The 16,373-nt window shown below is 41.8% G+C and overlaps 1 protein-coding gene and 1 long non-coding RNA gene across 5 annotated transcripts in view; one reads left to right on the top strand and one right to left on the bottom strand.

Annotated features, from left to right (window-relative positions):
- Positions 1 to 554: 554 nt before the first annotated feature.
- Positions 555 to 1,766, bottom strand: A330069E16Rik (RIKEN cDNA A330069E16 gene). The gene is made up of 2 exons (NR_015464.1): positions 1,511 to 1,766; positions 555 to 1,190 (listed from the first exon to the last, which is right to left on the bottom strand). It is a non-coding gene; the product is annotated as an RIKEN cDNA A330069E16 gene (long non-coding RNA).
- Positions 1,767 to 1,779: 13 nt separating this feature from the next.
- The window catches only part of Ddb2 (damage specific DNA binding protein 2), a 25,588-nt gene continuing 10,994 nt past the window's right edge, over positions 1,780 to 16,373 (top strand). For 2 of the 4 annotated variants that reach the window (XR_374383.3, XR_001780206.1), the window contains exons 1-3: positions 1,780 to 2,222; positions 3,961 to 4,097; positions 4,613 to 4,804. Coding sequence is in view for 2 of the 4 variants with exons in the window: in NM_001362705.1 (NP_001349634.1) it covers positions 2,096 to 2,222; positions 3,961 to 4,097; positions 4,613 to 4,804 (456 nt within the window). In the remaining 2 variants the exon portion in view is untranslated. The remainder of the gene's footprint in view (positions 2,223 to 3,960; positions 4,098 to 4,612; positions 4,805 to 16,373) is intronic. The other 2 variants (NM_001362705.1, NM_028119.5) reach the window with 1 other exon arrangement.

Here is a 16,373-nt window from a genome sequence, read left to right as displayed (position 1 = left end):
CTGGAACTCACTCTGTAGACCAGGCTGGCCTTGAACTCAGAAATCCGCCTGCCTCTGCCTCCCAAGTGCTGAGATTAAAGGCATGCGCCACCACTGCTGGGTTTACTTATTTCTTTGTTTTGTTTTCCCAGGGTTTCTCTGCAGCCTTGGCTATTTATTTACTTATTTAGGTTTTCCAGACAGTGTTTCTCTGTAGCCTTTGCTGTCCTGGAACTAGCGCTGCAGACTAGACCTACTTCTGCCTCCTAAGTGCTGGAATTAAAGGCATATTCCACCACTGACCAGCTTGTAATTTTTTTTTTTTTACTTATGTGTATACATGTTTCTTTATGTGCTTATGTGTATATATGGCTGCATCTGCCTGCAGAGTCCAGAAAAGGGTGTCTGGTCTTCTGGAGCTGGAGTTACATATAGGTATTTGTGAGCCACCTGCCTGGGTACTGGGAACAGAATTCAGGTCCTCTGAAAAAGCAGCAAGCTCTCTTAGCCATTAAACCATCTCTCCAGCCACTAAGCTACAATTCTTAATTTAAGCACATCTTAGGACATCCCCATTATTGGTGCTGGGTTCAGCTTTTTATTTTCTTCTAGAGCATCATTTTAATTTAAAATAAAATTAAACTACATTAAAACATATAAATTTTACATATGTTTATGTAAGTATCATCTTCATAAGGAATACATTACTTTTGACACACACATATTGTATTCTTTAAATTGGGTTAGGCACATCTTCTCAGATATCGTTTGTGGTGAAAACATTCAAAACCTTTCTACCTTTAGAAAATATACAGCAAACCCATTGTCTGCTGTCACCTTGCTGTGCAATAGCATGCCAGATTTTCTCACTCTTTTTCTTTTTTAAAGATTTATTTATTATTATAAATAATTACACTGTAGCTGTCTTCAGACACTCCAGAAGAGGGAGTCAGATCTCATTACAGATGGTTGTGAGCCACCATGTCGTTGCTGAGATGTGAACTCAGGACCTTTGGAAAAGCAGTCAGTGCTCTTAACCGCTGAGCCATCGCTCCAGCCCCAGATTTTCTCACTCTTATCTGATCCTTACAAGATATCAGTGTAGTCCAGGCAAACTCTTCATGCCTCAGCCTCCTCAGTGTTGGGAATTACACAGAGCCTGCCACCATAGATACAGCTCTTTTCTATAGTATGAGGTAAAATACATTCATCTGTAAAGCGAGAGGAAAGAATCAAATGCTAAGGCTGTGATTGGGTAATCAGAGGCACTTTTTTTTTTTTTTTAAGATTTATTTATTTAATACACTGTCATTTCAGAAACACCAGAAGAGGGCATCAGATCCCAATACAGATGGTTGTGAGCCACCTTGTGGTTGCTGGGAATTGAACTCAGGACCTCTGGAAGAGCAGTCAGTGCTCTTAACCACTGAGCCATCTCTCCAGCCCTAGAGACACCTATTATTAATGGGGGAAATGAGAAATATTTAGCCACACTTGAATCTTTGCTCTTTTTAAGACATAAACTACCTACTTTTATCTGTCTCTGTCTCTCTCTCTCTCTCTTTGTTGTTCTTCGAGACAGGGTTTCTCTGCGTAGGTCACCGGATTGCTGGAACGTGTACACCAGGCTGGCCTGAAACGCCGCCTGGCTCCGCCTCCAGCATGCAGGGTTTACGGCCAGCGCTCCCTCCTCAGGTTCAAATAATCGGCTTTCTTCAGATCCAGCACAAGCCAAGGCCCAGCTCCTAGGGAGTTAAAATAAAAAACCCTCCCTGTGAGCTGCACACGTTACTCCGGAAGAGGAGGAGCGGCCGGGGGCGGGCCGTGCCCGAGGGGTTGGGGCAGTCCGGGGCAGTTCCGGGGGCAAGACAGCCCCCTACTGTGGCAATCCCGAGGGGGCGGGGCAGTTCCAAGGGGCGGGACAGCCCTGAGGGGACGGGGCGGGGCTAAAAGTAAAGCAGCCCGGAGGAGCGTTTGGCGCGAAGGTGTCTTAGCTGCGCTACCTGCGACGGCGCTGCCTCATACGTAGTCCCTTCCTGTTTTCTCCACGGAGGCTTTTCCACTCCTTGCTTCGTTATTTTGCCACAGAGCTTGATATCTCTTCACCGAGTACGTCATGGCTCCCAAGAAATGCCCAGAAACCCAGAAGTCCCCCGACGTTGCGGTGCTCCTCAGGAGCAAAAGTCGCAGAGGTCCTCAGGAGCTGGAGCCCGAAGCCAAGAAGCTGCGTGTGCAGGGTCCCGGTACGGCCTGTGCTGCTGCCTTAGCTTTCCGGGGGTTCAGGGTGCTCGCGCCAGAGGCTGAAGCTGGGGTGGTGGGTGCTTGTGCCTGGGCTTCTGAAGCAGTTCTTGGCTTCTGTCGCCTCAGGCTGTGATTTTATTTGGGAGATCGAGGGTTCGAACCCAGGCCTCCAGTTCTCTCAGCAAGTGGGCTGCCACTGAGCCACACGCTGCCGACTGGTTTTATTGGCCAGTTCATTGACAGCAGAGAGTTTTAAGTTGAACAGCCCCCCCACCTCTACCCCAGGTGACAGAAAGAGTCAGATGAGTGCCATCACCGTAAAAGCCACAGTCCCCACTTTCCTTGTTCCAGAAGTTTTACACATCTACTGTTTCAAAGTAATCCTCCCTTTCATAGCCTCTCGGTTATGTTAGCTCTGAGAGTCTGAAATTCCCTCCCTCCTTTCTTCAGAAAGCGCATTCTCAGAGGTTTACCAGGACTTGAACCTGGGGCTATAAGGAATGTGATAAATTGATAAGAGTGGTTTTAGCCATGAAAAGAAAGGAAAGTTGTCAAGAGAAAAAAAGGACTTATAGATTGGGTCCACCAGAAGGGCTTGGTAATTCAGAGTTGTTTTATTTATTTGTTTGTTTGTTTATTTATTTATTTATTTATTTAGTTTTTCGAGACAGGGTTTTTCTGTGTAGCCCTGGCTGTCCTCAGAACTCAGAAATCCGCCTGCCTCTGTCTCCCAAGTGCTGGGAATAAAGGCGTGTGCCACCATTCCCGGCTTATTTTTATTATACTCTGATTTACCTCTCTTCCTTGAAGCCACCTAATCAATTTGGAACTTTTCTAAACCTTACTGCATTCTTCTGGTTTCCACTCAAGTAATGGTTGCTCATGACATTATTTAGTATTTCTTTAAATACAGAGTCTTGCTCTATAGCCCAGGCTGGCCTCCAATCCAAGTATGCTGCAGCTTCTGAGTGCTAGGATTACAGTTATACACCACTGTATTTGGATAGCTCTTATTTTATTTTTTTAAGATTTATTTTATTTAATGTATGAGTCCACTGTAGCTGTCTTCAGATACACCAGAAGAGGGCATCGGATCCCATTTCCGATGGTTGTGAGCCACCATGTAGTTGCTGGAAATTGAACTCAGGACCTCTGGAAGAGCAGTTAGTGCTCTTAACCACAGCTGAGCCATCTCACCAGCCCTGATGTTATTTTGTGATCTTTAAGATTGTCCCTCAAAAAAAAAAAAAAAAAAAAAAAACAAACGGGCGTGGTGGCACACGCCTTTAATCCCAGCACTCGGGAGGCAGAGGCAGGCGAATTTCTGAGTTCGAGGCCAGCCTGGTCTACAAAGTGAGTTCCAGGACAGCCAGGGCTACACAGAGAAACCCTATCTTGAAAAATAAAAACAAACAAACAACCAAAAACAACAACAACAACAAAAAAGATTGTCCCTCAACTCCTACTTATTTGTGATCCCACACAAGAAAAGTCTTCAGTGTCCACAATTGTGTATCTCTCTGGCAAAGCTCTAAGGAACCCTGTGAGGTTATATTTAGTTTCACTTCAGAATTTCTGTTTGGAGGAGTGTTTTGGAAAAGGGTTTTTTATTTCTCTCTTGGGTTGAGTGAGACTCAACTGCAGAGAAAGGCTTTTAAGGAGATGATGAGACAAAGGGTTTTCAGGGGGAACCTTTCCTGAGATTTGGGAGAGGAAAATGTTTGTATTCTTCTTTGGTAGTTTCTAGCAGGACATGTGAGTCGTGCTGCCTTCTGGCAGAGTTGTCCAGCCTGCAGATCCCTTCACGGAGTAGCAGCATTGTCAGGGATCTTTACCAGCATAAGTTGGGCAAAGCCACCTGGTCATCACTACAGCAGGTGAGATGTTTCCTGTCTGACGTGCTCAAAGGTCACATAGCTTTTCAACTATTGCTCTTTCTCACTAGATGATAAATTGGTTCAGGATCATCAGGTCACCCCCAGGTATGATGATTGACCTACTGTACACTGAGTCAAAGAGAAAAGGTTTTACTCTGTAGACTTCTAGCCACAACATGCGTTCTCCCTCTTGCTTTCCAGGATTAGTTCACTTACATTGCAGATAGTTGATGCACAAGGCCAGTGAAGACTTATTGCCTGTATATAAAGGGGCCAGACATTGACAGTTTATCCAGGACTTGCGTTTAATTTTTATTTATGTTTTGAGACACAATCTCACTGTGTAGCCTTAGCTGGCCTGGTCCTCTGTATGTAGACCTGGCTGGCTTCAGTCTCACAGAAATCCACCTGCCTCTACCTCCTGAGTACTGGAGTTAAAGGCATGCATCACTGTCAGCTCAGGACATGAGTTTTAATTCAGTGAATCCAGATTAATTCTATTTTCTCTGTATTAGGGTCTGCAGAAGTCCTTTTTGCACTCTCTAGCTTCTTACCAGGTATTCCGAAAAGCTGCCCCCTTTGACAGGAGGACTACGTCCTTGGCATGGCACCCGACTCATCCCAGTACCCTGGCTGTGGGCTCCAAAGGGGGAGATATTATGATCTGGAACTTTGGCATCAAGGACAAACCTATCTTCCTTAAAGGGGTAAGTGGCTATATGTGCCAGATGGTTATGCTATAAAACTTGTTTTTTGGAGGAATGGAAGGAATGTTGATATCCTGTAGCAAGGTGGTTGAGAACAAAAGTAACTGGGTGTTTTCAAGCTTATAAATGGTAACAAAATTCAAATATGTTTTGAATGCTGGCCTTTAAAATATTAGAAGGTATAGACTGTAGGGTCATCCATAGGGTCTAGCATTCCTCTTCCTCTTCCTCCTCTTCTTCTTCTTTTAAAGATTTATTTATTATTATATCTAAGTACACTGTAGCTGTCTTCAGACACATCAGAAGAGGTCATCAGATGTCATTACGGATGGTTGTGAGCCACCATGTGGCTGCTGAGATTTGAACTCAGGACCTTCAGAAGAGAAGTCAGTGCTCTTAACCTCTGAGCCATCTCTCCAGCCCCCCTCTTCTTCTTCTTCATCTTCTTTTTGAGATAGAATTTCACGATGTAGCTTGAATGCCTGCCTGTAGACCAGACTTGCTTCAGATTCATGGAGACCTGCCTGCCTTGGCCATGCCCTTCTGCATCCCTTCTTACTTCACCTCATTTTGTCCGTCTTTCCTGTGTCAGTTAGTTTTCCATTCCTGTGACAGTACCTGAGAGAAATGATTCAGAGGAAGAACGACAGCTGTAGAGGTTTCCGTCCATGCTTGTTTGCTTTGCGGCCATCATGGTAGAAGAGGATGGTGGAGCAGTGCTTGCTGCTCACCTCACAGCAGTCAGGAAGCAGGGAGAATGAATTGCAAGGGTCTGGAGTAAGTGATGGCCTTGTCCCCCAGAGACTGCTGCCTCTAACCGGACCCCACGTCCTATTAGCCCATTCATCTTGAAACTCATCGATAAATTAAAGCAGCGATGAAGCTATCCCCCTCATGATGCAGTTACCTTTCAATAGTTCCATCATCTGGAGGAGCAGACCTTCAATATATGAGCCTTGGGTCAGGGAGGGGGCAGTTCATACCCAAACCATAGTATTTCCCATGCTTCAGGTATACCAGCTACTTCCTGGGACTCTGGACTTGATTTTCCCTTTGGCTGGAGTTCTCTTTTCTATAGTTTGCTCATGGCTGCCTCCCACTTACAGTTCAGGTCTCTGTGTAATTTGCCTTTTTAAAAAAGATTTAAATTATTTTTATTTTTGCATATGAGTGTTTTTCATGCATGTACCATATGCATACCATATGCATACCTGGCATCTTCAGAGGCCAGGAGTGAGCATCAGATCCTTTGGAACTGGAGTTAAAAATGGTTGTGGGCTGCCGAATGAATGCTCAGAACCAAACCTGGGTCTTTTGCAAAAGCAACGAGTGCTTTTAGCAGCTGAGGTATATCTCTCCAGTTCCTAATCTGCCTTTTACTATTCATTCATTCATTCATTTATTTTTGAAACAGGGTTTCACTATGTAGCTTTGGGTGGCCTAGAACTATTTAGACCAAATTTGTCTCAAACTCATAAAGATTCACCTGCCTCTGCCCCAGGAGTGCTGCCATTAAAGGTATGTGCCATTCATTGATCTACCTTGTTAAAGAGGAAGGAGCCCCTGCCCAACCCAATCACTTCCTAAATAATTGCTCTGCTTTACAATGTTCCCCAAATATTTATCAGTATTTGAAATATTGCATTTCTCTGTCGTGCCCATTGGAAAATAATTATGGCTGCAGGGACCTTGTCTTTCTGCTTTATTACTATATCTTCAGGGCCTAGAACAATCTTTGGCATAGAGTAGCTACTTTGTATTTGTTGAATGAATGAGGGGCTTGAACTACAGCTGGATCAAATTCTCTAAAACAGTAAAGAAGAGTCTCTGGGAGTTAGATGTTGTCAAAGTCTTCAGGGATGACTAAAGAATACTATTTAAATAATCAGGAGACAAGAGGAAAGTCATGGTGCTGTCAGGTGTCAGGCAAGATTGGAAGATTTGATGTAGAGTTTAGGTGCTTTGTTGTCATAGCCTGCCCTGCTTCTGTTGTTAGGGCTCAAAGGCAAGCCTTTTACCACAGAACTACATTTTGATGTCCTCACTTAAGTTTCTATTTTAGGTTTGATTTGTAGTTTTTTTGAGATAGGGTCTCACTATGTAGCTCTAATTGGCCTGGAACTTTCTATTTAGATTGGGCTAGCTTTGAGCTTACATAGATTTTCTGCCTCTGCCTCGTGAATACTGGAATTAAAGATATGTGCCGTGGCTGGGCAGTGGTGGTGCATGCCTTTAATCCCAGCACTTGGGAGACAGAGACAGGTAGATTTCTGAGTTCTAGGCTAGCCTGGTCTACAAAGTGAGTTCCAGGACAGCCAGGGCTACACAGAGAAACTATGTCTCAAAAAACAAAACAAAACAAACAAACAAACAAAAAACAAAACAAAAAGATACATGCCACAATGCCTGGCTATTTGATATTCTGGAAAGGGGATCTCATTTTAGCCCAGGCTGTCCTTGAACCCCTATATAAGTAAGAATGAATTCCAGATGTTTCTGCTATTTCCATTTCTCACATATGGAATTATAGACATGTATCACCATGCCCACAGTCCCCTTAGGAATGGTCTAAAATGCTAAGATTTATGTTCAGTCTCTAAGGTGTTGGCTGTTTAGGAAACTTACCTTATTTGGTTGGTAACGGACATTGGAGAGTTGTTCTATAAAAATGACTTTATAGTTTTAGAACTTAAGTTAAAAACTCAATAGACCTCAAGAAGCCAAACAGGTTCGTGGTGGAAAGATAAACTGTTAATAGTAAAGAGACAATTTTTATGATAAAAAAATGTAAGTCTTAAATTTTTTGGATATAATTTTTTTTCTTTTTCAAATAAAGCCTGAAAATATATGAATGGTTTCTATGAGTGCTGTATGGTTTTTGTTGTTGTTTTGTTTGTTTGGTTTTAGTTTTCTTTTTTTTTTTTAAGATTTTATTTATATGAGTACATGTCTTCAGACACACCAGAAGTGGGCATCAGATCCCATTACAGATGGTTGTGAGCCACCAGGTGGTTGCTGGGAATTGAACTCAGGACCTCTGGAAGAGCAGTCAGTGCTCTTAACCGCTGAGCCATCTCTCCAACCCTTGTTTTCTTATTTTTAAGATGGGGTCTTACTTTGCGGCCCTTGATTGTTTGGAACTTACAGAGATCTACCAGTCTCTGTCTCCAGAGTGGTAGAATTAAACGGAGGTGTTACAATGTCCAGTTATTATCGTTTGAGATCAGATCTACTAGTAATCCAGGTTGGCCTTAAATTCCCTATGTAGCCTACTCCTAACTTTCAAAAGATCCAAAATTGGAGATTGTGAGATGGCTCAGCAATTAAGAGCACTGGCTGCTCTTCCAGAGGTCCTGAGTTCAATTCCCAGCAACCACATGGTGGCTCACAACCATCTGTAATGGGATCTGATGTTCTCTTCTGGCCTGCAGGTGCACATGCAGATAGCATTCATGCATTAAAAAAAAAAAAAAGTTTTAAAAAAATCAAAATGGATATAACATCAAGTACCATTTTAAAAATTATTTTTGTTTTAAAACACATACAAAATACCATATTAACCACTTTATTTTAATTTTTGAGACAAGGTCCCATTATGTTGCCCTAGCTGGCCCAAAACTTCTAGGTTGGAGTAATTCCTAAATAGTTGAGACTTGGACCAGCTTATGGTATCTAGCCTAATACTGGCATTAGGTAACAGTCTTCATTGGTTTTAAATGTTTTTGTGGTTAAGTAAAATAAAGCACACATCTGAGCTTGCTCATGTTCTAGCTTACCGTTTCTCCCACTATAGTTTTAGAATTGAAAGAGGTGAAGCTGTATCCCAGATGAGGCCTCTAATTTAAATGAAAATTTTGGGAAAGCAGCTCATCTGAAAGGCCAGGTTAGACAGGCATGGGAGACCAGGAGTTCAAGTCTGAGATGGGTGTCAGGAAAACAGGGCTGTGTAGATTCCCCACTCCCACCCCAACCCCCACCCAGTGCAGGCTACAAAACAGGTGACTTCCAGGAGAGGTTGTTTAAATTTAAGCCAGAACAAAGAATTCCAGCAAGAGATTTTCATTTCCCCAGGAATCTAGGACACAGGAATAGAGAAATACAGTTATGCCTGGAGGTGGTAAAGAGCCTGAAATATTCTAGGGAACAGCATCATGATGAAAAGGAGAAAGACAGCTGCTTTGAGTTTGTGCCAGACCGAGCTGCTTTTGTTTTTGCACACTCCACCCCTCAGTTTTGTAGAAGAGGGTGCTGAAGGGCTCCACATAGCTAAGCATACTTCTGTTCCTGAGCCATACACCATATCGCCCTATATTACCTCTTCTTATACTGTTATATATGTATATTATATATGCTGTGTATTATATTACATGCATAGAACTGAAGTTTCCTTACACTGCCATGGAGATTGGTTTGAGCATTGAGTTTTGTGCTTCACAGGAAGCTAGCTTGGGGCAGAGAGCAGGTATGCTGGTATAGAGGACTTTGTTTACCCCAGATGTTGATAGGAAGTTGGCTTGAGAACAGTTACAGGAAACAGTAGGGCCATGGTTTGTAACTTTTGTCATCTGATCTTGGCTTTGGTCTTGACATCTTTCAAATCCTTGGTGAGGTACTACACATTACATTTTCAAAGTGAAAAGATATTTAATGAATTTTTGTAAAATTTATGTCTGTTATAAAATTCAAGTAATAGAAGTTTAAAGATTTAAGTAAATATCCAAAACAATCCATTTTAAACATTTCTCTGGACACATCCATTTTTCTCTTCAGTATTGCTACACAAATATTCTATCATAGATTGTTGTGCTTAACTTATGTCAAATATGTATGTTTTATACACTAGTACCCAGGTTAGCCTTGAACTCACTATGTAAGGATGATCTTGAACTGTTTGTTTGTTTGTTTGTTTGTTTGAGACAGGGTTTCTCTGTGTAGCCCTGGCTGTCCTGGAACTCACTCTGTAGACCAGGCTGGCCTTGAACTCACAGGAGATCCACCTGCCTTTGTCTCTTCAGTGCTGTGATTAAAGGCATACACTGCCACTGCCTGGCTGATCTTGAACTTTTGATCCACCTGTCTCACCTGGGATTACAAGTGCGTCCACAATTCTCTTTTCTTTTTTCTTTCTTATCGTCATCATTGTCACCTTTTGTTTTAGTGTCAGTGTAATGCTGGCCTTTTTAAACGAGTTGGAAAGTACTCCCTCTGCTTTAGTTTTCTGGAAATTGTATAGAATTGGTATTATTTCAACTTTTAATTCTGCGTGTGTGTGTGTATGCTGCATATGAGTTGTACATGTACATATGGATGATCATACACATGTATGTGTAGAGGCTAGAAGTTTGATGTTGGATGTCTTCCTTAGTCACTCTCCACTTTAATTTTTGAGGCAGAGTCTCTCACTGAACCAGGAGCTCAACTATTTGGCTAGGGTGGCTGGCAACAAGTTCTAGGGATCCACCTATTTCTATCTCCCCAGCTAACAGCACAGACATGCAGTTCCACTGTGGCAAAGCTTTTTATATGGATACTCAGAAAGAATCAGAACTCTGGTTTTCATACTTGCACAACAAGCAATTTCCTAATTGAGCCACCTCCTCTGCCTTCCTTATTTCTTGTATAGAATTTATTAGCAAAGTCATTTGTGCCTGGAGGGTTTTTTCCCTTCATTTAATTTTAATATTAGTTTTTGTCCTTGTTTTGTTTGTTTGTTTGTTTGTTTGTTGAGATGGCTCTCTGTGTAACAGTCTTGGCTGTCCTGGAACTCATTTTGTAAAATCAGGCTTGCCTCTGCCTTCCAAGTGCTGGGATTAAAGGTGTGCAGCACCATGCCCAGCACCTTCTCATTTTAGAAAACTATTTCTTTTTCTTTTTTTTTCTTGTTCTTTATTTTTATTTTTAATTATGTGTAAATTTGACTGTCTATGTGAGGGCACCTGAGTCCCTGAGGCTGGAAATAGGCTGTTGTGAGCCAACTAATGTCCGTGTGAGAAATGAACTTGGGTCTTCTTCAGGAACAGTATATTCCAGTTCCTTCCTTCCTTCCTTCCTTCCTTCCTTCCTTCCTTCCTTCCTTCCTTCCTTCCTTTCTCCCTCCCTCCCTCCCTCCCTCCCTCCCTCCCTCCCTCCCTTCCTTCCTTCCTTCCTTCCTTTTCGTTGTTTGTTTCTGAAATTACATTTGTGTAGTGTATGGCCAGGTACCATGAATGCATGTAAAGGGTAAAGGACAACTTTCTTTCTTGTTTGTTTGTTTGTTTGTTTGTTTTTCGAGACAGAGTTTCTCTGTATAGCCCTGGCTGTCCTGGAACTAATTTTGTAGACCAGGCTGGCCTCGAACTCAGAAATCTGCCTGCCTCTGCCTCCCCAGTGCTGGGATTAAAGGCGTTGTGTGTGTGTGTGTGTGTGTGTTCTTAAGACCAAGTGTCACTGTATAGCCCTAGTTGGTCGTAAACCAACAGTCCTGAGGCCAGCTATAGTGTTAGAATATTTTAGAGGTGCATAGGGGGTGTTGGGGGATTGAACCCTGGGCTTTGTACATGCTAAGCATGAACTCTAAGTTACAACCCTTGGCCCCACTTTTTAACAATGTAGAGTACATTTTTAAAAAGATTTATCTGTTTTATTTTTATGTATATGAGTGTTTTGTTTACTTGTATGTATGTGTTAGGAGGTCAGAAGAAGGGGTTGAATTCCCTGGAACTGGAATCACAGATGGTTATGGCCCACTGTGTGGGTGCTGGGAATCAAATGTGGATCCTCTGCAAGAACAAGTGCTCTTAACTGCTTAGCCATCTCTCTAGCATAATTCACCACCCTTTTCTTTGAGATAGGATCTCTATATAGCCCTGGCTGTCCCAGAACTGCTTTTGTAGACCAAGCTGACCTGGAACTCTGCTTCCTCCATTCTGTATTCATCACCATTCGTAGCTTTAAAGATTTGCTAAAGTGTAGAAAATATTTATATTTGTCTATTGTTACTTCCACTGCTTCATTCTCTCTCTCTCTTTTTTTTAGATTTATTTATTTTATGTATATGAGTACACTGTAGCTGTACAGATGGTTGAGAGCCTTCATTTGGTTGTTGGTAATTGAATTTTTATGACTACTGCTCTATCTGGTCAGCCCTGCTCCCTTCGGTCAACTGTGCTTGCTCAGGCCCAAAGACTTATTTATTATTATACATAAGTACACCGTAGCTGTCTTCAGATGCGCTGGAAGAGGGCGTCAGATCTCATTATGGGTGGTTTCTGGGATTAGAACTCAGGACCTTCAAAAGAGCAGTCAGTGCTCTTACCCGTTGAGCCATCTCCCCAACCCCACTGTTTCATTCTTTTGTGTGTTCTAGATTTCTTCTTAGAAACATCTTCCTTTATCTGAAGAAATTCAATTACTATTTTATATAATATAGATTAGTTGATGATGAAATCTTTCCATTTCTATTTGCCTAAAAGAGAATTTTGCTGTATTTTTAAGTAAGGTGTTTTTATTAGATAGAGAATTCTATATCTATAATTTTTAGGAAATCAATGAAAAATTATTTTACATTTATTGCTTGTGAAAATGAGTACTTGAGTATATGAGAATCAGAGGACAACTTGTGGGAGTTGGTTCTCTTCTCCACCACATGGGTTCTGGGGATTAGACTCAGGTTGTCAGTCTTGGCAGCAAGTGCTTTTGCCTATTGAGCTGTCTCACTGGCCCTAAAATTACATTTTAATTTACAAATAAAGACATTGATATATTTATGTTGCACAATGTGTTGTTGGTTCATTTTTTTTCAATACTTCAAAGATGCTTTTTTAAAATTATTTACTTTTCTTATTTTAATTTAAATTATGTATGTGTGTGTGTATAATTGCAGGTGCTCTCAGAGTTCAGAAGGTATCAGATCACTTGGACTGATATGAACTGGCTAAGCTCAGTTCTGGGAACCAAACTCAGGCCCTCTTCAAGAATACTTAACTGCTAAGCCATCTCCAGCCCCTTAGAAAGATGCTTTTTAGTGGGAGGTTTGCCACCATCCTTATAAAATTTCTATATATGAATATGTTTTCTGGTTCCTCTAAAAGATTCTCATGTAATTTATGTACATGTAATACACAGCACACTCACGTAGTCACAGCACTTAAGGCCACTGCAGTCTACATGCTGATTCGGAGCCCAATCTGTCTACATGACAGCCTGCCTCAAAAATAAATAAATAAATAAATAAATAAATAAATAAATAAATAATTAACAAAAATAAAAAGAGGTGGGGCAGTGGTGGTACAAGCCATTAACCCCAGTGTTTGGGAGGCAGAGGCAGGAAGAGTTCCAGGACAGCCAGGGCTACACAGACAAACTTTGTCTTGAAAAAACAAAAATAGTAAATAAAAATAAAGCAAGCTGAGCCGGGTGTAGTGGTGCACGCCTTTAATCCCAGCACTCGGGAGGCAGAGGCAGGCAGATTTCTGAGTTTGAGGCCAACCTGGTCTACAAAGTGAGTTCCAGGATAGCCAGGGCTATATAGAGAAACCCTGTCTCAAAAACTCCCCCAAAATAAATAAATAAATAAATAAACAAACAAAGCAAAAGATTGTGATGTGCCTCTTAATTTTCCAAGTTTCATCAGCTTGCTATCATTGAGCTTCAACCAATGGGTTTATAGTTGTCACCAAATTTGGCAGTTTTCAGGCCACTTTTTCCCCAGTAGTTTCTTCCCCCTTGTCTCCTCCTGTTTCTTTTTCTCCCCTTTCTACTCCCCTCTTTCCCCATCTGCCTGCCTCTGTCTCCTGAGTGACGGGATTAAAGGCATGTACTGCCATGCCTGGCCTTTTATTTTTTCTTTTTTAAGTTTTTATACAATATATTTTGGTAAGCCAGGCAGTGGTAGCACACACCTTTAATCCCAGCATTTGGGAGGCAGAGGCAGAGGCAGGTGGATCTCTGGGTTTAAGGCCAGCTTAGTCTACATACATAGTGAGTTCCAGGACAGCAGGGGATAGACAAAGAAACCCTGTCTCGAAAAACAAATAAGCAAGCAAGTACACAAACAAAAGAAAAAATGTTTTTTGTGTTTTCTCTCAATTTCTCCCTGATTCTCCCCACCTCCCTGCCACCCAGCTTTCTGTTATTTCTCTCTCAATAAAAACAAAACCAAAAATCCCCAAGAAAACACACACACACACATACCCCAAGATGGAAAAATAAACAAGTAAAAGACAAATAAGGTAAAAATATGCCCAAACAGCCAGCTATACTGGTCATGCTTTTAATCTCAGCACTTAAGAGGCAAAGACAGGCAGAACTTGGGGCTGGAGAGATGGCTCAGAGGTTAAATGCACAGACTACTCTTCCAGAGGTCCTGAGTTCAAGTCCCAGCAACCACATGGTGGCTCACAACCATCTGGAATGGGATCTGATGCCCTCTTCAGGTGTGTCTGAAGACAGGAACAGTGTACTCATATACATAAAATAAATAAATCTTTAAAAAAAAAGTTCCAGGACAGTCAGAGCTACATATTTTTTCAGGTGAAAAAAATTTTTTTAAAGAGCCAAACAAAAATAACACAAAAGTCTACAAATATATCATTGAGTAATTTTGTGTTGGCCAACTACTGAGCATGGATGGGGCCTGCCCTGAAGTGTGGTTAATATATCCAGTAGATACCCTAGATATTAAGATATTGGTATAGTGTTGCTTCACAGTCTGTAATCTTAGCACTCGGGAAGAAAAGACAGGACAAAAAGATGTAGGCCAGGCTGGGCTGAATAGTGAAAAAATCCCATTGGAGATGAGATTACAGATCAGTTTAAAGATTTTCTCCAACTAATTTGTGGCATTTTTATTTCCTCACATACATTTACACAATAGTACTCAGTCAAAGCCTGGAGGAAGTCCGTGGGAAAATCTCCAGTGTTCTCTGTCCATCTGCCTCCTCAAAACCATGTTGACAGTCTCTCTGCCCATCTAACTGACACATGGTGGCTATTGTTCTCCCACCCTAGCCTGGATATATTCTCCAAGCAAGAAGCTTGCACAGTTGCAAGCTAACCTCATTACTTTTCCATCCTTTGTTGTCTGCCTATTGCATATGTATTGTAAATGTGTTTCATGTATTTTGTTCATTTTTCTAGTTGTTTAAAACATGAGGTGTGTTTGATTTCTGATATTAGCATGGCTAGAAGCAGAAATCTACATTTATTAATTGTCATAGTTTATCTGGAGATTTTAAATGTTTTTCGTACCCAGTGGCTAGTGAGATGGCTCAATGGGTAATGAGGACAGAATTCCAATCTCCAGTAGATGGCATGGTAGTCCACCTGTAATCTCAGCATGGGAAACAAGTGCCTGCTCAGCTTTGCCTTACTTTTCCTGCTGTGCCATCATACTGTCCCACTGTGTTCTTATGAGACAGAGTCTCTTAGTGGCTTGGAGTTCACCAGTTAGGGTCGGCTGGAGGTAAGCTCCAAGAATCTCTTGTCTGACTCCCTAGTGTGGCTTTACAAGTGAGCATCACCATCCCAGCGTTCTATGCAGGTGCTAGGTGTTGAACTCAGTTGCGTACTTGTGCAGCAAGGACTTCAGAGCTACCCTCCCTCTTGTTCTATTGATAAGGGTCATGCAGTTCAGGCTGGCTTCACTTATGGCAGACTTCTTCCCTTAGCCTCTCAAGTGCTGGGATTACAGCACACACAACCACACCTGGCAGAACTCTACTTAAAACATTTTTCCCTCCTTTGGGCTGGTGAGATGGCTCAGAAGTTAAGAGCTTTGCTTCTGCAGAAGATCTGGTGTCTATTCCCAGCTCCCACATGGTGGCTCAAAAACATCCATGATTTGTCCCAGGGGAGTCAAGACTCTTTTCTGACTTCCAGGGTCATCAGGCATGCATGTGGTACACATGCATAGATGCAGGTAAAACACTCATAAAATAAACCCAAAAAGTTTTGGGGGGGTTGGTTTGAAGGGTTTTTGGTTTTGTTTTTATTTTGTTTTCTCTGTGAGGCTAGAGAGATGGCTCAGCAGTTAAGACCACTGACTGCTCTTACAGAGGACCTGGGTTCATTTCTCAGCACTCACATGTGGGCTTGCTCCTCTCTTCTGGTCTCCACTGGTACTAGTCACACATGTGGTAAACAGGCATACATGCAGGACAAACACCTATACACATAATAATAAATATGAAAACTGCAGCTCAAGATTTAACTTTATCCTATATAATCTTATTACCTAAATGATAAAAGTTTAATTTCTTTGTCACTCTTGTACTATTTATTCCCACTCTCTCTTTGACATAGACCTCTAGTATGATGGTAAATATGTGGCTATTCCATACGTCCTTGTCATTTTTGTTTTTAAATGCTCATTTAAGAAATTTTCACTACAGCCGGGCGTGGTGGCGCACGCCTTTAATCCCAGCACTCGGGAGGCAGAGGCAGGTGGATCTCTTGAGTTCGAGGCCAGCCTGGTCTACAAAGTGAGTTCCAGGACAGCCAGGGCTATACAGAGAAACCCTGTCTCGAAAAACCAAAAAAAAAAAAAAAAAAAAAAAAAAGAAATTTTCACTAGCCCAGAGTAGTATTAAGC

Source organism: Mus musculus, chromosome 2 (genome assembly GCF_000001635.26).
Source record: "Mus musculus strain C57BL/6J chromosome 2, GRCm38.p6 C57BL/6J".
Classification (NCBI taxonomy): Eukaryota; Metazoa; Chordata; class Mammalia; order Rodentia; family Muridae; genus Mus; species Mus musculus.
This window is presented reverse-complemented; position numbering and strand designations above follow the sequence as displayed.